Genomic DNA, 25,444 nt, shown 5'->3' on the forward strand with positions numbered 1-25,444 from the left:
GCATTGTCACAATAAAGAACCCCCCGGTGAAATATAGAGACAGTAATATCAAACAGTAATGAAAATCAAGAGTCCATTGAAAAAAAAAATAAAGCTGGGAGTAGAGAAAACACAGGCCATCAGAGGTAGATCAGGTGTCATGTAAAAGTAATTAGTTCTAAGATCTTAAGCGGCGCCGTGTAGAACAATGGTAAGTGCGTTTAATATAGATTTGCAGCTAGGATCGAATCGAACTTTAACTAATTTTTTTTTTCATGACTGCAAATGTTGTGCTTGCGTGACTCAGTAGGTGCTGTCACAAAAACAACCCTCAATGCTGAAATGGCTAGTACAGTTCTAATACTGTAGCCTTTCATTGCGGCAAGTGGTAGGATCACAATAGTATTGAAAATATCTCGAAAGACATTAAACAAAGAAGCAAACAAAAATAGACAGCAAACTAATAAATAGACTTAATGAAACGTGTTGAGACAACGAACAGTATTCAAGATCAAAAGTCCATAAAACAGTACAAAATAGAAGCAGAGCAAACACGGACCTCCAGAACATCAGAGGTGGGATCAGGTGCCATGGAGGAGTGAGCATCCACTGCTGACCGTTCACACCCGCCGTGTGCTCTTTGTCATCATCGGGAAATAACGGGAAAATCTGTGAAAAACGTCAGTCAGCATTTGATTCAAAGATAAATTGTATTTGCTTACACAGACATTGTATCGACCATATAGCTTACGAATTGATGACTTCTATCGAGACTGCTGATATTCTTGTTTCATCAACTTGTTTGTCAATAATTTACCCCCTTTTAGAAATATATACGTAGAGCATGCTCTTGCGTATCCAATCAACTGAAATATATATAAACTCTGTATGCAGGTGAAGGAGGTACATGTATATTGCTGAATAACTAATGGAAGTTGACGATAAAAAAGTTAAAGTCATCACGCTTTTCATAGAGCTTGGATGTTAAAATACCATTAACGTCTTTTAACAGTCGCAAGATAACCAGCCAATAATTGAAAGGGTCCGTTTTACAAAAGAACAAAATAACGTACGACAAAGATCAACTTGTGATTAAAAATGAAAATAACTTTCCCTTTTAAATTATTTTTGAAAATGGTTTTGCTCTTTTTAAAGAGATTTTAAAATATTTTGACATACACAAAAGTTAAGAATTTTAATAAAATTAAACAATCAGATGAAGTTGGTGTGTTTTTCTTTGTAGAAAGGAGCCCAGCTTACAGCAGGGTCTCACTTTCGCCATTCAGTCTTCTTATTTCATTTGATTTCAAAGTCTGGCTACTGAAAATCGTATCTGATTTTTTTTTCTTTTCAATGTCATCGCAAGGATTTAACTGACTTTTAAATTTATGTTTTTTTGTGCTCTTTTGTGTGTGCATTAATCGACATTAATGCATATTTGTCAGATTCTACTTAAGTATTTCGAGCATGTTGTCAAAAGGTCAATAACCATGTCACGGTCGACAGCAATATATAAATTATAATCTTATCTGTAGAATGCAAACTATGTTGATGTTATGATTTTATATCAAGGATCATCAAGAACATTGCTATTACCAAAGTTTAATTAAAATCACTACCTTGAGACTTAATTACATTAATTACGGTCATGGGTCTGCCATCATTAAATGTTATCCTGTATTATTCATCAAGATAAGTCTGAATATGTTGATGAACAATAATTATCTTCAAAAACATTTTCTCCTTTTCTTATATATTTGAGAATGGTGTCTGTCTTTTTAATTAAAACTATGATCTTTTAGGATGAATGCTTTACTTATTTATTGATGATTCTTTCCTTTTTTTTTTAATTCCATCGAAAAATGATAATGACAGCTTTACAGATTAAAGAAGGATGACGATACTACTAACTTATAATGACAGTATATCTCTCAAAACTTAGATTTGACGATCTTATTTTAGTGGAAAAGTCACTTCCATAATTTTCTCTTTTTCCTCAATGTTAAGGAAAAGATTATTTGATACCTTTTTCTATTTTGAGAATGGGGCTGGATATTGGCCTGAGATTTTGTATTGCGATATATTGCGATATTTTTAACTGTATTGCGATATGTATCGCAATATTTTCAATGTAATTAAAATGGCATTTTCTTACTGTATTGACTTAATTTACATTCAGAATGTACAAAACTGTGATAAGTAATCAACACAGAAAAAAAAAATCTTTATGTATTCTTATGCTTATATGCAAGCTCACCGCAGCTTGTTTTTGCTAATTTTGTATAAGTCAAATAAAACACTTTCATAGAGATGAATAATGTCATTTATTAAAATGACGGTATAAATGTGAACAATTTAACAAACAAGAAGGGGATCAGATTCACAAGCTTTGATTAGCAGTTACGTAAAATATGATAATGTCTGATCCCCCAAAACTGACTAGAAAAAAGTATCTGTAAGACAAGACAATGAAAACTTCATATGAAAAAGTTAGCAAAAAGATGGCACATCAAAACAAAATAGGCACTTCATATGAAAAAGTTAGCAAAAAGATGGCACATCAAAACAAAAACAAAGTAGAATCAAAACATCATATTAAAAAGTTAGCAAAAAGATAGCACATCGAAACAAAATAGGCCAAGGATAGTAGTGAAACAAAATACATAAAACAGTATAAACAAATCGAGTCAGAACTAATGAAATATATGATTTTACATGACACATTAATACCCATTTTTAGGGGTAGGAATGCAGGGGTGGTGGAGGGTCTTCAAAATAGACTTGCTTCATTTTAGCGTGGTCAGCATGCGGGTTATCACAATACAAATAAATGACTCGCTTAGCTGACCACGTGACCTTACACCTTCTATCACACGTAATTCATCAACCAAGGCGTGGATCTAAGAATTTTCACATTTTACCAAAATTAATCCTATCGAAAACCTCCAACTAAGTTATCGCATTCAATACATAAATACAATTATTATTCTAATAATTGTTGTTTTATGTATTCTTATGCTTATATGCAAGCTCACCGCAGCTTGTTTTTGCTAATTTTGTATAAGTCAAATAAAACACTTTCATAGAGATGAATAATGTCATTTATTAAAATGACGGTATAAATGTGAACAATTTAACAAACAAGAAGGGGATCAGATTCACAAGCTTTGATTAGCAGTTACGTAAAATATGATAATGTCTGATCCCCCAAAACTGACTAGAAAAAAGTATCTGTAAGACAAGACAATGAAAACTTCATATGAAAAAGTTAGCAAAAAGATGGCACATCAAAACAAAATAGGCCACAAGATGTGACATGCAAGTCACATCCATGTTAGATGTGACATGCAGATCACATCCGTGCCATCCAAGGTGAGCTTGCACACAATACAAATTATTCATGGAAGCAGTTAATCACTGGCCTCTCCATACATTTCGTTTTAAAGTAATGAAATGAAAAATCTTCCTATCATTATTCCAAAATCACGGTTTACACGAAATTGTCATATGTAATACAAAATGAAGGAAGAACATCTAATGATATAATATCCGAGAAATGTTAAGAAATATAGGCATTACTAAGTAATTAAAAGTATGAAAGAACAATAATTTCAGAATAAATGATATAACAATCACAAAGTATTCTATGAGCCAGCAAGCAAGCTAGGTGAAGAGGGGTGTATTTTAATATCTAACAGCAGTTATTCACTGACCTGTCAGTGTGCAAAAGAACATGTTCTTTAAGGTACTATACTTGTAGGAATAAAACAATACAGCAGTTAATCACTGACCTGTATTTATACTACATTCTATTAGCTGACTATTTATCATGAGTAGAACAAAACAACAGTTAATCACTGACCTGTATTGAACTACCTCCTAGAATCTGACTATTTATTGTTTATAGAACAAACAGCAGTGAATCACTGACCTGTATTTTAAGTACATCCTAGTATCTGACTATCTATCATGAGTGGAACAAAACAGCAATTAAACACTGACCATCATTTGAAGTATCGGTACATTATAGAATCCATTCTAGAATCTGGCTATCAATTGGGAGTAGAACAAAATTTATATGTTTGAGGTCTAGTAATTTAAGCAAACTTAAATTTTGCAATTTCTACCTTGTGATGAGTGATAGTGTCCTTGAGTATGACACAAGGTTAGTGAAAATTTTACATACTCAACCTTGAATTATTTAATTTTCCCTACTTATACTACTTTTAACTGTTTAGTTCCAATTTGTAAATTATAGATTTGAATTAGAAATTGAACAAAATCTTCAACAATCCCAATAATACCTGCAAAACAACTGTTCCTCTTAGAACTGTAGAACCAACTGTGGTATACATTAATTTCATGAATTATTTCCTTTTAATGGAGGAACATACCATGCGGTTATTCCAGACAGTATGAATAAGTTTTACATGGTGAAGGTTAATATTATTATGATCTTAAGCAAATCGTGAATATAATGTGAACTTCGCAGATTATACTGAATTTTGTAAATAGCATCTAATATCCCTAAAATAAGATTGCATGGAAAGTCGCCTTAATGTTAAACTAGCAAACTTAAAGGTGTTTAAAGTCTTAAAATCTTATTACTAAAGGCATAGTACAGAGGTAATTAATTGAAGGGGTATTATTAGCCTATACCAAAGCCTATTTAAGCAAACGATAAAATATTTTCTTGCAAGATACATAACCTATGATTTTATTTGTAAGAATACTTTGTTTAAGGACAAATTCCTTCCCTATAGATTATGTTTATTATTAAAGACACATTATTTAATTTGTTGCATTAAAGGAACATTAATCCTGATTTTGTCATGTTCAAATTTGTCACATCTTTAATCTTGATTCCAAACAAGATTACTCATTCCTTTGACTGGATAGTCCTAGCATATAGAGTGGATTGTTTACCTGTTGAAGGACATATCCCTCCCATAAGTATTTAAAACTGAAGAAGTGAGAATCCTATCCTTAATTTATTAATAGAAAGGTCAGTTGTAAAAGGGGATCATTTGTGATGTGGATAATTGGAATCTGTAATACAATTTGCTTGCTGACTCACCTGCAAATGTTTTATAAGAAACCAAGTTTCAAGATCTAGCTAGTATGGATGCTTTCTCAACCAACGTTAGCGGATATCCTGGTCATTCAGCTGATCTAGGGCACATCCATGGCAGAACTGCTGCAGTTTTGCTGGCACATACATGTATCTGCATCTTATATAAGGTTATTGCATGGTAAAGTCAAAAAGTGTCAACCAAGTTTTGAACTTTTAAATATAGATATAATATATAAAATTCACGGCATTAGGCACAGCTTCATTTGGTTCCCTAGGCTATGGAGATTATCTCAGTTCCCTCTTAACTGGAATTAGTGGAATGTTATGATGAGGGTTATAAGGATTCTTTCCTGAGGATCTGTGTTCTCACCGATTGATCGGGATGTATCTACAATGTACTTTAAAGTTAATTTTTTATCATTACTCATCCAAGTACAAAGTGCTCACAAGGGAGGATACAACCTTAAAACTGGGATGCAAAATTAGGTCTACATGAGCAAACAATGCAACAACAAAAGAAAGGAAACTTTCTTTAGAATGAATGTACTATTAATAACATTAATATTAGCTTCAATAGGAAAAACCGTGCCAAAAGTTAGATATGCTTTATAAGACACAATTTGAATGTTATTACGAGCAATTAACAATCAACACTATAAGTAACTTTGACCCAACCAACAGATGTGCTTCATAAGACACCATTTGATCAAGTTGATTGTCATTATAAGCGAATAAAAACAATATGGGTAATTCTGACACAACCATAAACAGATATGATATGCTACATAAGATGCCAATTGACTGTTATTAGAGGCAGTAAATAATCAACAACATAGGTAACTCCGACCCAACAATGAATAGATATGCTTCATAAGACGTCAATTGATTGTCATTATGAGCAGACAACAATAGACACTCTGACCCATCAATAAACAATATAGGAAACTCTGACCCAACAATAAATAAACAATATGGGTAACTCCCAGCCAACAATAGACAATATGGGTAACTGTGATCTAACAATAAACAATATGGGTTACCCAACTCTTCGATAACAATATGAGTAACTCTGACCCAACAATAAATAAACAACATGGGTAATTCCGACCAAACCATAAACAGTATGGATAAATCTGATGCAACAATAAACAATAAAGGTAACTCTGACCCAACAATAGACAATATGGACAAGTCCGACCCAAACAATAAACAATATAAGTAACTCGGACCCAGCAATAAACCGAAAAGCTTCATACGACGCCAATTGATTGTCAGTATGAGCATCCAACAATAAAACAATATGGGTAACTCCGACCCAAACAATAAACAATATAAGTAACTGAGACCCAACAATTAACAATGTGTGTAACATCGACCCAACAATAAACCGAAAAGCTTCATACGACGCCAATTGATTGTCAGTATGAGCATCCAACAAAAAAAACAATATGGGTATACTGACCCAGAAGGTACAAATCTACTGTGTACCAAAACAATATGGGTATACTGACCCAAAAGGTACAAATCTACTGTGTACCAAAACCAAACAAATTTGGGTATACTGACCCAGAAGGTACAAATCTACTGTGTACCAAAACCAAACAAATTTGGGTATACTGACCCAAAAGGTACAAAGCTACTGTGTACCAAAACCAAACAAATTTGGGTATACTGACCCAAAAGGTACAAATCTACTGTGTACCAAAACCAAACAAATTTGGGTATACTGACCCAGAAGGTACAAATCTACTGTGTACCAAAACCAAACAAATTTGGGTATACTGACCCAGAAGGTACAAATCTACTGTGTACCAAAACCAAACAAATTTGGGTATACTGACCCAAAAGGTACAAATCTACTGTGTACCAAAACCAAACAAATTTGGGTATACTGACCCAAAGGGTACAAATCTACTGTGTACCAAAACCAAACAAATTTGGGTATACTGACCCAGAAGGTACAAATCTACTGTGTACCAAAACCAAACAAATTTGGGTATACTGACCCAAAAGGTACATTCTACTGTGTACCAAAACAATGTGGGTATACTAACCCACAAGTACAAATATTGTGCACCAAAACAATATGGGTATACTGACCCAAAAGGTACAAATCTACTGTGTACCAGACAATAACCAACAAAGGTAACTATGATCCAATAAGTAAATATCTACTGTGTGCCAAACAATATGGGTAACTCTGACCCGATAAGTACCTATCTACTGTGTACCAAACCAATAAACAATTAATATGCCAATGAATAACTTTGACTCAATAGGTAAAACCTTGTACCAAAACAATAAACAACTTAAGCAACACTGATCAAATAGCTACATATCAACTTTTTATCAAAACCATAAACTTGAAAGAGTAATACTGATCCCATTAGTACATAATTATAAACTTTGTACCATGTACTAAAATAATCAACCACTTGAGTAACACCGATTCAATTTGTAAGTATCAACTTTGTATCAACAGTTTAAACCATTAACAACACCAACCCAATAAGTACATAAATTATCCACTATGTACCGAAATGATAAACATCTTGAGTAATCATGTAAATATTGTCTACACCAACCAATTTAGTACATATATTTTGACTACATATTACATGTACAATATTCATTCAATATTTATCAATATACAAAACATGAAATGTTACCTATAAACTTTGTACCAAAACTGATCAAACAATAACGGGCAATTCAAGAAATACCACAGTATAGTAACTATTTGAACTATGTATATAAAGCTTAGTCCACAACCCTTAAACTCCCAAGAGTGAAAATGAGATGTTGGTACCTGTATTAACATGATTACAATACACATTTCTCAACTAACTGTACAAGATAGCTGACATTACCTATCAGATGCCTGTTAAGGAGGGACAGTGTCTTAACGATGCTGCCTAGCTGTTTTACATCATGTTGAATGCAAAAACTTGAAATATGCAGACTATGATAGGTAATTCTTGTAGTTCAACAAAACTAAACAACTTTGCATAAAGTTGCTAACTTAAAAGCTTACACCATAGAGCATGATAGAGTATATATGATTTGAGTATTAAACAATGCCTTTGAATAAATGAAAGTGATAACTTGTATGTAGAAAAACTATTTGGGAAACCCCAAACGCGTTATGTATAATTGTAAATCACTTATATTTAGTAAACATAATACTGGCCTTCGTCCTCAATTACACGGGAAGGCAAACTCTCTTCTGCACACGGAGAAGCAGCACAGGTGTACGCCGGCTGGACCTAAAACGCCCAAGTCGTTGAGGTTCAGGGTCTCCCGCTGTGGCCCCAGCTGTGAAATAGCGATGCTTGCAGCAGATACTTGCAGGATGTTCGTTATCTATCACAACTTTTTGTTGATCAAACTCTGTGTCCACTGATCATGGAGATCGATATAGAGATAATAATCATTAAAGGTATCCATTTGTTTCGTTCAACCAGTAACAAATAGCTTACTTTGAAATCCTTTCAAAACTCAGACTGTAGGAAAAAGTTCCACGTCTGATGTCGCAATAAAGTAGCTCCATAAAATATATGTTCTTCTCATGAATATCTGCTCATAAATAAAGTTCATATCGGCAGAAAATTGCACCAAATGTATCATACAGTAATCTGGTAATATATATGATAACCCGCGCACATATTATGTACCACCGCATCACTAAACAATAAACCAGAAAATCCACACGTTCTTTTAAACGGCACTTTATAACACGGACAATATTTTGTTCCTTTCAATTCTTTGGAATTTCATCTCGACAGAAAGCCAGGGCACGTTCAGCTAAGTTAAACAATCACAGACGTTGTAACAAATCTTCAAAATAGACTTGCTTCATTTTAGCGTGGTCAGCATGAGGGTTATCACAATACAAATAAATGACTCGCTTAGCTGACCACGTGACCTTACACCTTCTATCACACGTAATTCATCAACCAAGGCGTGGATCTAAGAATTTTCACATTTTACCAAAATTAATCCTATCGAAAACCTCCAACTAAGTTATCGCATTCAATACATAAATACAATTATTATTCTAATAATTGTTGTTTGTTGATTTCATTTAAGTTATGCTCTGAAATACTCCCAAAAAACAACTTCTGTCTTACTGTTTGGCTTAATAACAAACCTTTCATAAGTCCATTTTTATATTTAATGATAAAATTCCTTAATCTAAGCATATTGCCAATATATCGATATTACAAAATTGTATTGCAATACGATATTTTTGGTCATGGTATTGCAATATGTTGAATTATCAACAATTTTCTTGTAATGATGGACGACAAGTCTGGCTTTTCTTTTTGGCTGAACCGCTTGTTGAATTTAGTTAGCAAAAACAATCGAGTGGAGATGCCATTCATTGAAGCTAATAAATGACTAAAAATACATTTATTTACATACACTTATTTTTACATACTAAAAATGTGTTGACCTGCAATTGCAGAGACACACTTTTGTCTTCTTTAAGGTTCTTTTGAGTTATTATTTGATTTTTTTAAAGATGCATATTCGTGTTGTAAAGTATCTGTAGTATTATCCAGCTTTCTGTTGAATTTCAGATTAGGAATGTATACTTGTAATTTAAATGCTTAAGAGATCTATACCTTATATTCATTTAATTGCAGATACTCCAGGATCCATACCTCGTTAAACGAAAGGAGATGTATTTTAATGATCAGAATATCAGACTTGGAATCACATACATAATCCATATGAAAAAACATAGAAATAGTGGAAACTGTGACACATTAATTTCGATGAAATTCTTCTAAAAAAAACCTTTGTGTCAGTAAGTTATATATATTGTTCGATAAGCATATCATTTATGTATATGATGATTCACACAGTGCTTTATTCCTAATGTTCTACCTAATATAAATTTTAAAAAAGGATTAAGGATTGACATGTCTGTAAAGGTACATCAAAATATTTAAAACTCTAACGTGTTGAAAAGAATTTAAATATTTATTACCGAGAAAAACATCCTTGCACATACTAATACTTTGACTTCATTAGGATAAAATTAAATCAATGGTTAAAGGTCCTTTTCAAAAAACATCAAAGGAAATGCATCATTTTTATTTTTAAAAAGTTTACGTTTTCCTAAAATCATGTATTTTCTTACGATAAAAATTATTAGTTTATGGTAATTAACATTAAAAGATATTTATCATAATCTTTAAATTATATTTTTTTTTAAATTAAATTTGGATTTTTGCAAATTAAAGTTTCTATAAAGCTTTATATAAATATTATATAGTCTTACAAAAAGTTTGAACTGAGAATATATAAAACCAAATATTGAAAATCCTCTCTCATATGCAATTTTTTTAAAATTACTAAGAATATATTTTTTCTTTCAATTTTTCTTGCCGATAATGAAAAAAAAAAATCGGGTATTATTCCAGTAACTAGGTTTTTGTCTTAAAAGCAATATGAGCTGCATTTTTCAAAATTTTATTTTGCTGTTAGAATGTGTTATTATAATTATGGATTTACAAGGACTGACCGTCCATTTTCGATTATTTCCTTTTTTATATATTGTATTAATGCTATAAGACGTATGTCTTTTGCAATAAAGAAATTGAATTGAAATTGAGTAATTTATATGTAACTTAAACCTTTATGATTAATTATAGACTAAAATGAAACAGAAGAAAGACTTCTATATATTATCCAATATACAGTTTTATATCAGAAATCATTATTGTACAAGAGGACAATAAAATAATTTGGATTTCATCGAAGCTTATAAATATTTCTTCCATTGCAAATATGAACAAAAGAAGTTTATTAACGTTATTTTTTTTCTGTCATTGAAATATTTATTTACAATTTTGCAATCAAACATTTCGACATCAAAGTTGCAGCTCATATTGTTTTGAGATATACATGGGTCAAGAACCCAGAAGGTGGAGTTTTTTTTATATTTAAGAAGAAATTCAGAGCCTTGCATGAAAAATTAATCAAAAGAAAGAATATCTTAACCGCTATAAAATGAGTAAAAATTGTTTAAGCATATTTAACTTTCTTGTACGTCATTGTGCCAACCAACTTTAGAAGAGCTGACCCAGCATAGTATTATAATTTTAAAAACATTAAAATTTTATAAATAAAATACTTAGTCTTGGCAATATGTAAGCACTTAGTGTTACTTTTGAAAATCTTTGAAATGATGTCTTTGTGGTACTTTAAATCATTTGTAATACTATTAGTTGGTATTATAAATTATTTTATAATTCGAATTAAGTGTATTCAGTGACATGTATCCATGTTACTCAGTACCTACTAAGAAAATTTTTCAAGTCATTTAGTATGTGTGTGTCACTCTCAGCCAAGTACTGTAATTTTAAAATTTGTCATTTTTAAACATTTATTTTCAGTGACCAGGTGCGACAATATGATATTTTTATATAATAATTTAACAAATTTAATTTAAGAAAGTGTGAAATTAAAGACATTTGAAACATGAATGAGAAAATAATACCGTCATATATGTCTCGGCACTCCACAAGACAAATCCATCTTCCCCACTTTTGTATGCCTTTTTATGTTATGTCATACAAATAACACTTAAATGGCGTTTGTTCTTCATAAATAATAAGTATCATTTATGCAACCTGTAACATGAAAAAAAAATGCACATGTCAAAATTCGAATTAAGTGACTGACAAGGTTGTAACAATACTATCTTTGTTTGTATCATTTTTGTATCTAAGAAGATCTTGGGTTTTCGTCGTCGTCATCTGGATATTGAACTATTGTCCCAAAGGTTATGTTTTTTAAGCAGGAAATTGTTTAAAAAAACTACCCTTCCCTAGCTAAACTAAATTCTGAAAATCATGAACATACATAAAAAAGATAAAATGCCGTGTCCCCACAACTGCACTATCAAGCTCCTAACTTTACCCTACTTACTACCTGGTAATTTAAATGTATACCGTTTTAAAGGAGAAACTTGAAAGGTGTGTGAAGTATGTGTTTAAAAACATATAGGGAAGATTATTAGTAGGCCTATAAAATTCTTTTATTACTTGTAAACACTTTATTTTTATTTTGTTGAGAAAAAAAAACGCTTCTCCATTAACTGTAGTAATTCTTGTCTCATAATGATATTTGGCATACCAAAGGCATTTCGTAAAATATCAGATATCTCATGATCAATAATAACAATTTAATTTTGAGAAAATGATAATTTCAAAACTAGAGATAAAGTGAAAAAGATTGAATTCGGTTTGTTGTACAGTTTACAATGTCGGTCACCGTAACAGTATTTCGTAAAAAAAGTCTAATTCATATCAACTTAAACCCCCAAACAGTAAACTGATATATAAATATCTGAACGATTTCTCAGATATAGGTTCAATAGTTTCAATCTCTTAAAGCAAAGATATTTGATCGAAGGCTTAACCCATGACAAGTTTTGGATTGAAAATTAAGACAGGTACCGTTTCTGCCGTGATCTTTGGATATGTATACATGTAATATCTTGTGAAGCGTTAAATTCCTAGACTTTGTATAGTCTCAAACAGCTGGATTATCCATTAGAATATTCGCGTGGGAATTGGGTGATTTATTGACAAGTATAATCTCATATAACTTGTTTGATTCAAAGACTTGATAGGTCTAATATTTGTTATATAGTTTCATGTGAATTGTTATGATTCTTAGTTGTTGTATATTCTCATGTGAATCGTTATGATTCTTAGTTGTTGTATATTCTCATGTGAATTGTTATGATCCATAGATTGTTGATTCTCGCGTGAATTGTTATGATTCTTAGTTGTTGTATAATTTCATGTAAATTGTTATGGTCCTGAGATTGTTGTAGTATCCTGTAAATTGTTATGGTCCTGAGATTGTTGTAGTATCCTGCAAATTGCTATGGTCTTTAGATTGTTGTAGTATCCTGGAAATTGTTGTGGTATTTAGATTGTTGTAGTATCCTGTAAATTGTTATGGTACTTAGATTGTTGTAGTATCCTGTAAATTATTATGGTCTTTAGATTGTTGTAGTATCCTGTAAATTGTTATGGTTCCTTAGATTGTTGTAGTACCCTGTAAATTGTTATGATCTTTAGATTGTTGTAGCATCCTGTAAATTGTTATGATCTTTAGATTGTTGTCGTATCCTGGAAATTGTTATGATCTTTAGATTGTTGTAGTATCCTGTAAATTGTTATGATCTTTAGATTGTTGTAGTATCCCGTGAATTGTTATGATCTTTAGATTGTTGTAGTATCTTGTAAATTGTTATGGTCCTTAGATTGTTGTTGTATCCTGTAAATTGTTATGGTTCCTTAGATTGTTGTAGTATCCTGTAAATTGTTATGGTGTTTAGATTGTTGTAGTATCCTGTAAATCGTTATGGTCCTTAGACTGTTGTAGTATAATGTAAATTGTTATGGTCCGTAGACTGTTGTAGTATAATGTGGATTATTGTTATTCATAAGCTGGTGTAGTCTAATATGGATTGTATGATCTGTAGACGTATGAATGACCAATAGACTTATCTAGTCTTGTTTCTAAAAAAAGGAATATTAGAAAGTTTTGCTTTTGAAATATTATGTTGTCAGTGGAAAATGCTTTTCTTTGAAAATATCAATACATCAGTATATTTAATTTGATTTTATAGATAAAACTGAATCACACAAGGTACATTGGTTATGTGAATACACTGCATGGTAGAAGGCAAAATGAATGAACATGAGATACACATAAAGTTGTACATAAAATTGTATTTTCACGTGCTTACCTCTTTCATTTTTTTTTAGCCTTAAAGAAATCACGAGGTCTATATTATTTAAATACCCCTGTATTTTGTCAACATAATTTTATCATATATATGCTATAATCTGATAATCCATCCCCTCTTTTTCACATTTCTATGCATATACTTGGTTTCATTAATTTTCGTTGGCATCAATTTTCGTGGATTTTCTAAAAACAGCCGTTTTCGAGGATACGTAATTTCGTGGACAAATGGACAAAAGCATTGCCTATACAAATGAATAACATACATTTACAAAATCCACGAAAATTGATGCCAACTGAAAATTAATTAAACCACAGTATTTCTTAATTCAATTAACATTTTAATTCGTGGATCTGCTCAACAATGAAATCTTCAAAAATTGGTGCTCAACGAATATTAATGACACCAAAGTATGTATGTGTATAATGTAAGGGAAATACCTGCCTCTTGGTCGGATCAAGCGACTCTAAATACTGGATCTAATCAGTCACAGGAACTCGAGGTTTTTTTTTATTGATTTGAATACTGATATTTAAAAGAAAATCTTTATTTTTACATATCAATAAACTAAATTCCAAGAACCTTTAGACTAAGTTTAAAAGCGAACTGTAGTTCTTGCTACGAGTGAATGTGACCAGGTTTTTCAATGAATTAAAGGAATAAAGTATTTGGGTAATGTAATGTATACTAGGTAAGTAGCATCAAGAGAGGCCCCCTTTCTTTCCAATACTTTCAATCATGAAATAAAAGTTTAATAAATTAAGTATTAAAACAACCTTGTTAGAAATATAGAAAAAGAAAAACATATTATTGTCACCGAAGAGTCGATATTCTTTGGCAAATTCGATGTGTATCATTGCATATGATAAACATCAATACAATCATCTAAATTTAAATGCACTAATTATTACGTGTGTGGGATTTTATTTTTGCTGTTTAAAACAAATTAAGTTCATACTATATTTTTACTTGTGTATATATTTAGTAAAAAGTAGTCTTAATTATTTCTTAACAAGGCTTTAGGCTTCAAATATTAATTTAAAATCTAAGATACCCCCCCCCCCAGTTCATGCTGATGCTAACTTGTGGGTTAGAAAAAACTTACTGGTGCTAAGGTGTTCTTTTTCTGACTAAGGAGAGATAAATCCTGCAGTTTAATAAAACAAAAATTCAGAGCATTTCACCCGTTTTGCCTTTTTAAAAGGCTAATTTGTATTTATATTAATTAGATTTCTAGGATTTAGCAATGATACATTTGATTATTGTAACTGACCAGGCGTTGTATTGTGAACATCACAAAAATTCAAAATTTTTATCTAGGGTTTTGGAATACAATTCTGAAATTTGAAAGTCCAAGTTCCAACTATTACAAAGTGATAATCAAGGTTGTTTTAAAAGAGTGTCAAACTCCATGGTGAATGTCAAAAATTATTGGCATACAAGGTTTGTATTATTAAGTTAGGTGAGTTGATTTCTGTATCATTTTACCAGAATGTAAATTTCGCCAACCAAGCGGAACTATGGACTAATATGCATGTAAATCTCGTGCGGCTGTTCTTGTTTTTGGCCTAGTAATGCATGTAAATCTCGAGCGGCTGTCTTTGTGTCTGGCCTAGTAATGCATGTATATTTCTAACTTTATTGAAATTGACATGGGAGGCCTTGTGTAATTTAAATCTATTAAACATTTTTTTTTAAATCTAAATTTACATTTTTTTTTCTCTGTGAAATGGAAACACAAGGAATCACTATCTAGTTTGTTCAGTACGCCCATTATGCAAATTGTTCCACGTTTCCAACTACTAGTATCGTTGATGCCCTAAAACAGTAAAAGGCTTGACAGTGATTCCTTAAGTCAGCAGTCTTTATCTAAGGGATAAGGTTGATTTGGCAAATTTTCTGAAGGGAAGATAATGTGGGCATGTATGACTGCGAATAAAATGATATGCACTGAGTATTGTACTTTTAATCTTAAGTTTATGCCATATCAAGTTCAGAAAAATGTCATGGCCGCCACATTTTTTTAAACTTCGACTATGAAAGGTGTTAAGTTTTGTAATAACACCCTTTCATTCGCATGAAAATTATAGGAATTACCGTATTATATCCTAAATTGTATTCTGAAGAGAGACTTATTCAAAGAATTAAACTTGTACAAATTACATTGCTGCTTTCTAGATGCTTTATTTATAAGTATGACATTGATTTTAAATAAATCGTTTCCTCATCAAAAATATTCACGAGTATGGAAATTGATTTGAAATGATATATTCTCTCATTAAAAATATTTTATGTTCAAAAATTCAAAATTGAGTAATTTTTCTCTACACAGACAATTGTGATAAATACAAGTGTAAAGAAAAAAACCTTGTAGTATTCAGAAACAAAATATTTGTCTCTACCTCTTTGACATTTCGAGATGGTCCCATCTTCAAATTTCTATTGAATTTTGGTGTTGTTACTAAATTGGCTGGAATTTTAAAACGTTTGTTCATATATCATGCACTGTATAAAATCTATACAAAATTGTAAGATTTAGTAACTAAATTTATTTGTCATAATTTTTTTATATATAGAAAATCTTATATGCTTCGAATAATTTCTTTAAAGTCATCTTGTCATATATTCATATATCATGCACTGTATAAAATCTATACAAAATTGTAAGATTTAGTAACTAAATTTATTTGTCATAATTTTTTTATATATAGAAAATCTTATATGCTTCGAATGATTTCTTTAACGTCATCTTGTCATATATTTATGAAGTCTAATCATGACAAGTACACTGAAAATAAATTTTATGAAGGGTTTTGAATACTCTCCATTAAAAGTAATATCTGTACAAAAAGGGGCATAACTTAAAGTACTACACAGTTACTTGGTAATTCATAAAATCTTTTAAGTTAAAAATTCTTTAAGCTATACTTATGTTGATTTATATTTTTAGCCCCAAATTCATCCATATATGTTAGTGCTAAAGCAGGACAACGGAATATAACAGGCACTGATACCGGAGATATCTTTCAGCATATTTTCCTGCTTTTTTACAAAGCGTATATCGACGAGACAGATCGTCATGGCGTGATCATTTTACCAAATTTCAAAAAATAGGCATATATATATCCTGTTTTCACAGAATCACATCGTTCTAAGTGAGACTTTTTATAACTTGTTAAATTAGAAATATGTCCATAGGAAATAATTTCACCGCACAGATTTCATTAGTAATGTCACATGAAATGTTACATAAATCTTTGCAACTACAAACAATAACCCTTTTTGGCAAGGTTTATTGCAATCATAATAAAACAATAGAATGAGTTACCTTTCGAGAAAAAAAAAATACAAAAAAAAATATTTTTACTAGCCATTGTATTTCTTCTTTTCATTTAAGAGATTTTGAATAAATTTTGCTTCTTATGAATACAAAAATAAATCTGCTAATAATGGGGCGCAATTGGTACCATGGAAATTCCAATAGATTTTTGGAAGATCTGGTCACCAGAAAAACACATAGATATTGAGTGTAAGAAACTCGAGCATCTTTTAACATCAACTTTAGAGTACTTGTTTGTACAATCAGAATGTTTTACAAGGTAATTTTGCAAATGACTCATGACAATGTACGAGTTACATTTTTGTTTATAAAATGCAGCTGTGAATGACGTCAGAAATGTCATAAGTTTTATATTGTCGATTTGAAAGCGTTTTCTAACTTCGATTTATTTTACCGTTATCTTGATAATATGATCGAATTATCTTTAATTTTTCTGTCTAACTCTTAATACAAAAACATTTATGCATTTGTTTGTTGACATTATTTCTTTCCTGAAAGAATAGATAAAATCTAAAGATATGAAACAACAGGCCTTAACTTCTCTTGGACGCTTGATTCTACCTCTGAATTTCCTACAGTCTGTGTCCTGTTAAAGGATTTCAATTGTCTGAAGATTTTCTTTATATCGATCACGGTTCGTTAGCTTTAAAGTTTTCAGTTTTATCCTCTTATCTCTTTTTCCTTTCCTGTTCTTTATAAACTAACTATTTTTAATCGGTATTTCTTTTTATTTGCTGTGTTTATAATGTTTTCTTAAAATCAATCTAAAATTAATGTACATCGTTAACATCCCTTTAATACTGTCAAATGTTTCTATTTTGATTTAATCAGTCAATATTGAAGGAGGGTCTATGCATATAATTTTAATACTTGCAGAAGATCATGCTTAAACTGTGTTTAAAAAGAAAAAAAAATATCTATGACTTTTATTGATATGTGTGTGTATGAATAGGGCCTATGTCAGAAGAGTAGTATCTAAAACAATTCTTTCATTAGATCTATCCTCCAAAGTCGGAGACTTAATGAATACAAATACGGTTAATTGCTCCATTATTTACACGTTTTGTGCAACTGATACTTCTCTTATTTTACAGAAAAATGATTCATCTTGTTTGTTTGTTATAGTTTACGCCCCTCCAGGGCCTTTAGGGCCATTGAAGAGTGAGGGATTTCTTGCCTTGCTTCTAATGCAACACGGGACCCCCGGTTTATACGGTCTTATCCAAAGGACCGGTCTTCACGACCCATAGTGGGACTCGATTCGAACCCGCGACGTAAGTATTTAACATCTCCTTTGAAAAAAAAAAACATATTTTAACCTGTTTGAAAAATAGCTTTAACGCTTGCAATTCATCTCATTCATGTTATTTATTGCATTTTAAGTTCCAGTTTGCAGAGAAAGGAATCGAAGTTAAGTTTTAAACTGTCATCTTAATGGACTTTTGCGAGAGACAGTTTCCCAGGTCTTCCCCACTACCGAGGGACAATAGTTTGACTGTTTCACCGAGTTGTCATTAAATAAGTGTTTAATTACCTAACCTACTATATAATTAACTAAATTGGAATAAAAACTACATTTATGGTAGATTCATTGCATCTTCTATTTTCACGGAAATGGATCAAAGTATAAAGCATTTAACAGTCGTTTTCTTCTTGTTATCTCCATATCCTTCTTGAAAATGAAAAAAAAATTAATAGTTTTGTAAAACTGTTGCATATTGAAAAAAAATTGTATACTAAAAGCACTAAGTATATGTTAATAGTCTCAGTGTAGATTATTGATGGAAATTATTGTTCAATGAAACCACGTGAGAAAAGGCAGCGAATTAGGGTGAATTACTGGCATAGCAGGAAATAATGAATCCAATAAATAAGACTGCATGCGATGTGGAGTAACAAAAGTGAAGGAAAAATGCGGACTTCTCTAATTTTAATTTTTGTTGTATTTTTCAGGGTAAGTAATATGATGATGAAAACTCTCTCTCTCTCTCTCTCTCTCTCTCTCTCTCTCTCTCTCTCTCTCTCTCTCTCTCTCTCTCAGCAGCACTATACATTTTGAATTTTTACCATTTTTAAATATAAACAATCCCCATCATAATTTCTTAAGTGTCATATACAACATTTGTTTTTTTTTTAATAGTACATGTTCTGTTGGTTTTTTTAAAAAATATATTTGCTAGTATTAGGACGTATAATACACATGTAACTCATTTCTCATTTTATTTCTTTTTTAGTATTTATAACTTGAATATAATAAACTGATGAAGAAAAACGAGTACGTGAAAGTAACAGAGCTTATTTTACATCTTCAACAATGAACATGTAACTAAATTTTCTCATTGATAATATATGTACTGAGGTTTGGAGGATCCAGGTCTCCCAACCAAATATTTTGCATGGACTTTAAGTTTATTGCAAAAGCAATTGTAGCCTTCTTAAATGTAGTAGATGAATGTATATATTTTTTTTTGGGGGGGGGGGGGTATTCTGTGTAACAGGGTCATTGTAACGACCATATGATATAAAAATGCTTTCTTTAAACAATATTGTTGAAAACGCTGTATCATAAAATAATTTGCCAATAGTCTGCCTTGCTTTTAAAATTGGCCGTATACTTAGAGCAATGCTTTGACAATCGAATTAGATAGGAAACAATTTATGTAGGTAAAGCAATTAATAAATAAAGACAGTTGACAATGGAAAACCTGAGATCATCTCGATTGTCATACAAAGGTAACATGTACTTTTGATATACGTTCTCACTAGTAGTCAGTTAAATATCCAAATATTAAACACATGTGACACTCGGTGTATTTTATGTCAAATTGATGAGATAATGATTCGACTTGTGAATGTAATTAAGCATTGAATTCATATTTTGGGATGTCTTCGGTCCTATAACACACCTGGCCGTGCCGACAAATTGGATAATGCGCCGTGCGCCAGGTGTGTTATAGGACCAAAGACATCCCAAAATATGAATTCAATGCTTATATTTACATTCTTTAATTTTTCCTCTTCATAATTGTTTATTTCGGTAATCTTTAATGTGAATTTAGCGCCCTTCAAAACTGGTGTGCTTTATAGACGTAAGAGCCGTTTGTGACGTTTGTGACGTCGTAAAGTTAAATAACGCAAACGAATATTGCGAGGAAAAAAAGTGACAAATTAATTTTAAATGCCTGTTTGTTGCATTTTTGCTTTAATTTAACAGGGTTAATTTTTTTAAAAATAAAATTGTGTCAAACAATGTACATTTTGGTGTTCATAAAGTATTGAAAATTCATATAGTTCCTGCTGTGTATTCTAACGCGCGGTGACAAGGTTTTCCGTGTGTTATAGAGATTTGAACGTCATGGATTTCTAATGGATTTCATAAAGAAAATTACACTGAATGTAAATATTAACTATTATTGATTTAACCGGTTTCAAATAGAGTCGAGTCTGAAAGAGGAGGAGGAAATAATTACAATATGCTTTGTTTATTGGCGCCCACTCTATTCTCTAACACAGTAATATGTTATTGTACGACTTAAGACTGATACATGTAACTTTTAAACAAAAATGACTAAATCTGTGAATTAATCTTTGGTAAACCTGAGACTAATGGGACTAAATTGAGAAAATAATACTTCCATTTTACACAAAGTTTCACTACCGCAGAGTAGAGCTACCTTAAACTTAATACAGAATATAAACTGAATTACTATTCATATTGAAATAATATACTAATAATAAACACGACTCTTTGATAACATTAAGACATCATACAACAATCAACTTGACTTGAACATGACTACGATTACACTAATTGAACAATGTTTTAAGCGCTAAGCGCATATCCACATAAACTATAATTTCTTTTAATTTCAGGCAATGTAACTAACAACAAGTCTTCCTACTATTTTTTTAAGCCAAAGTTCAAGTGCTATTAATAGTCTGTATCAGAAAATTTCATCAAATATGTGCAGGAACAAAAAAATGATAACTGGAGTTATATTTGGTTAAAAGGAAATTCAACGTTTTGATCGAATTTAGATTATTTCATCAAATATGTGCAGGAACAAAAAAATGATAACTGGAGTTATATTTGGTTAAAAGGAAATTCAACGTTTTGATCGAATTTAGATTATTGAGTAAAGTTTCCATTTTTTTCAAAGCAAATATCGAGTTAAAGGATAAGTTAAGAGTTCTCAGTTTTGTTAAATGGTCTTCGCATCACGATATAAACTGTATTAACTGGTCAAATTAAATTTGTAGATGCCTGAGTTTGCAAAAATGCTACCTTTGACCCCTCCATACCTATCGAGAGGAAGCTCCTTTTCTATCCACACTTTGCACCTCAGGTTAAATCTGTGACTTAACACAAGTCTACACATTAGCAGAAAGGAATATACATGTACGTCACTGACAAAGGTCAAAGTCAAGGTCACAATGCCATTGACCTTGGTGTCATTTGAAAGAACTTGATTGGTGGATTAGGCATACCAAATATGTTGTCTATATCTCTTATGGTTCAAAAGTTATGGCTAAGGTACGAAAAAACTATTTTTAGCATATAAGTCACAGTCAAAGTCATAAGATCATAATGATTGGTGTCATTTGAAATAACTGAATTAGTGGAGTATGCATACCAAATATTAAAGTCTCTATTTTGCATGGTTCAAAATTTATGGCGAAGGTTAAAGTTTGCAGACAAAAACGCTATTTCTAGTCAAAGTCACAAGGGATTGACCTTGGTATCATGTGAAAGAACCCAATTTGAGGAATATGCATACCAAATATGAAATCTCTTTCTTTCATGGTTCAAAAGTTATGACGAAAGTTAAAGTTTGCAGACAAACAGAGAGACAGACAGACAGGACAAAAACAATATACGCCCCGGATCTATCGATCCAGAGGCATAGAAATCTGATGAATTTCAAATTGCAATGCTTCCAGTATGCTTAACGCTTCCCGGTACTTTCAGTACTTTGATTATGGGCGTAGCCATCTTGGAAATACCCGGATATAGAAAGAGCGGGAAGCATGACATACTGGTATTACTTTTACATCAACCACTACCTTACTCAACTAAATATTATCCGATTATTAATATTACCTAATGAATCTTATAAATAATTACGTAAACATGAACTGACATAAATGTATGCATAGTGGGTTTGCACTGATCGCTTCGAAGACAAGGGTATCTTTCTCCTTACTCCCCACCAATCGTGTTGAGCACTTTTTCCAGTAACAGAGATTGCAGGTCTCCAAACTCTGTGTGCAATACTTACACCGGGGTTTGTCACTGCAATTCATTCTTTATTCTCGTCAGTGAAACATCATGCCAGTCAGATAAATATAGTAAAACATCGTTATCTCTAACTTTATTCCCCTAACCTTAAAATATCGAATTTCTACAATGTATATGAAAACACAGGAAAATTTATCATATCACCAATTTCATCCGAACAACTTCGTTTCGAACAAAAGTGCTCGGATAAATAAACCCTTTGAAGCACTTCTACAATTACCTCACAAAATTTGTTCTGAAATGAATTCTCAAATTATTTTCATGGGAAAGGTTAAAAAATAGACTTTTTACTTACTTGATTATGGTTTTGCTTTTATATACTCGCCATGTCGAGATATCCAAGGTGTCGGGATAAGAGTTGAGACAAACATTAAAAATTTCGTCACAATGAAAACAATGACGTGCCACTATTTATTTATGATTTGATAAATAGTACTTCCCAACAATTTCTTTTTCTATTAACAATTTATTTTCAGATTGCTACAATATAATGATGATAAAATATATCCAGAAAAAAACACAATGAAAAAAAAATAACTAGTTAAAGGTCACTAAGAAAACTAGTAAATTTACTGTCCATACATATTTATTAGTAATTTTCACTAGGTTATCTGGTATATATAGATCACCCGCTCTACGAGACACCTTCTACTCACTATCTTATCAGGTTCAGTCCAAAAACTTTTTCTACCTACGTAGCTATTAGAAGCTACATAGTTAATAAAACCTACCTAAAGTAGCTATTTTTACTTACTTTCTGGTGTACTTGCATTTTGTGGCCAAACGGCTGAACGACGCAATATGGTAAATGCCATATTTCTTGATACAGTCACACTGATGATGGATATGACAAAAAATTGACCAAAAAAAAGTTACTTCGTAAATTAACAATTTTGCATAGAAATTAATGTAAATTTGAAGATTTAGGAAGTAATCATATTTTGGCCAAAATTTCGTTGTATTCATCATTAGTGTGACTCTATCAAAATATATGGTATTCACCATGTTGCGCCGTTTCGTCTTTTGGTCACAAAATGCAGCTAATACAAAAAGTAGGTAAATACAGCTATTTTGGGTAGGTTTAAATACCTACGTAGCTATTAATAGCTACGTAGGTAGAAATAGTCTTTGGACTGGGCCTGCTTATAGCTAGTATACAGAATGATTACTAATCACAAAGAATGCTTTATACGATTGAGGCAAACTGGTTAAATTAACAATTAACTATGTATTTCTTTCAGTGTTTGTATGTTTCTACTACTTCACTTTCGCCAATCGTACTACCTGATTGCTCCAGTATCAGTAACTGTACATTCCTAAACGCAGAGTGTAATAATTTAACCAGAGTTTGTCAATGCAAACAAAGCTTTGTTCTCGTCGGCGATATGTCATGCATTTCAGGTAAACATTTGATAATTATAACTTTATGAGAATTTTTAATAAACACATTGTACAAAAACGTAAATTTAAATGACAAAAAAATCATATAAAGTACAGGTACAAAAGGATAATTATCAAGAACAATAACCATTTACACAATGTAATTTGAAGTAAAAATGTAAACAATTTTATTGTTAACCAGTATTTATTGCAATTACTCATTTCTTTCATTTTTTATTTCAGTTGACGGCTTTCAAGCGAATATATTTATTGAAAACGTGACAGAAACTTCCATACTGGTAGCTTGGAATACGACCCAGTATCCCGGTGTTGAAGTGTATTTTACCATTACATTTAACGGTACAATGGTCAGTAACGTTAGCAGTCCTCACTTAATTGAGTACCTGACCGATGGAGATGTGCATAGTCTTCAAATCACGTCCAATGTCACAGGGAGAGACATGAGGACTGAGTCTGTAATGTCAAAAATGGAATATGTTAGGACAGGTAAAGTAACCCCGCATATGTGGAAAAATAAATCGATTTTAGATTTTCTCTTAAATTTACAAACTTATTTATATCGTTTATTTACAGCGTTTAACCTCTAAAATAATTATTTTTTAAAATTCTTTTTATTGACAGTTCCAAGGCAACCAAACATTATTGTCGATCCACCTTATTATGCACCGAATGTAACGATTAGATGGACACCAAGAAATCCATACTTCAGCATGTTTTACATATATTTTACGGGTCCTGGAGTTAACATTGTTTCCTCCACAAGTAATACAAACATAACATTCACTGATCTGAAGCATGGAACAATCTACTATTTCACAATTGTTCAAGAAACAGATGAGCCATACAGAAGAAACAGCTCTGAATTAACCAAACAATTTCGCACAGAGTCTTCGGGTATTTCACTTTCTTCCTGAACAATTAAAATGAATATTTACTATTTAGAGATTCAATAGATTTATATTTGTCATCTTTCAGAAAACAACGATTTCATTCCTATAAAATAGGAATACATTTTGTATTTTCCTGACTTGTATTCCAATGAACTACCCATTAACGTAATGCATGTATATAAAGATGCATGACAATATGGTATTCCCTCCACCCCAGTTTAAAATTTACCTTCATAAAAGTGTACTTGTACTGGAACCTCCGTTTTTGGTTAGGAAATTTCATTGACTATAGATCTCTATACAATCAATATCTTCCTTAGTTCAAACTAGCTAGCCTAAATACGTTTATATTGCCATTTCTATTTGTTTTTTCTGTGATAACTTTGTAAGTTAGGTGGGTTGATTTCTTGATCATTCTACCAGAATATGAATTTTGTCCAGCGAACGGAGCTAAGAAGGTCTAATAAGCATATAATCTAGTGCGGCTGTCTGTGCCAGGCCTCGTATGTATGTAAATCTCGTGCGGTTGTCTACGAATTTGACGTCTTTGGGTGGGGACTTCATTGTAATTGACACGGGAGGCCATGTGTTATTTAAATCTTTATATTAATCGATTTTTTCAAAGTCTTAATTTACAATCTCATTTCATTGTGATTGATTGATTGTATATTGTTTAACGTCC

At 31.5% G+C, this 25,444-nt stretch overlaps 1 protein-coding gene across 4 annotated transcripts in view; it reads left to right on the forward strand.

Moving 5' to 3' along the window:
- The first annotated feature begins 18,319 nt into the window (after window positions 1–18,319).
- Window positions 18,320–25,444, forward strand: part of LOC134243950 (receptor-type tyrosine-protein phosphatase F-like) — a 72,887-nt gene continuing 65,762 nt past the window's right edge. Inside the window, exons 1-5 of one of the 4 annotated variants that reach the window (XM_062726188.1) lie at window positions 18,320–18,446; window positions 21,433–21,706; window positions 23,713–23,872; window positions 24,095–24,358; window positions 24,494–24,766. In XM_062726188.1, the coding sequence (XP_062582172.1) occupies window positions 21,698–21,706; window positions 23,713–23,872; window positions 24,095–24,358; window positions 24,494–24,766 (706 nt within the window). In that variant the 5' untranslated portion in view covers window positions 18,320–18,446; window positions 21,433–21,697. Of the gene's footprint in view, window positions 18,447–18,992; window positions 19,127–21,432; window positions 21,707–23,712; window positions 23,873–24,094; window positions 24,359–24,493; window positions 24,767–25,444 lie in introns of those variants that run through there. The other 3 variants (XM_062726187.1, XM_062726189.1, XM_062726186.1) reach the window with 3 other exon arrangements.

The sequence above is a fragment of the Saccostrea cucullata genome, unplaced genomic scaffold, assembly GCF_032062105.1.
Source record: "Saccostrea cucullata isolate Sc308-1 unplaced genomic scaffold, CSIRO_AGI_Scuc_v1 ctg79, whole genome shotgun sequence".
Taxonomy (NCBI): Eukaryota; Metazoa; Mollusca; class Bivalvia; order Ostreida; family Ostreidae; genus Saccostrea; species Saccostrea cuccullata.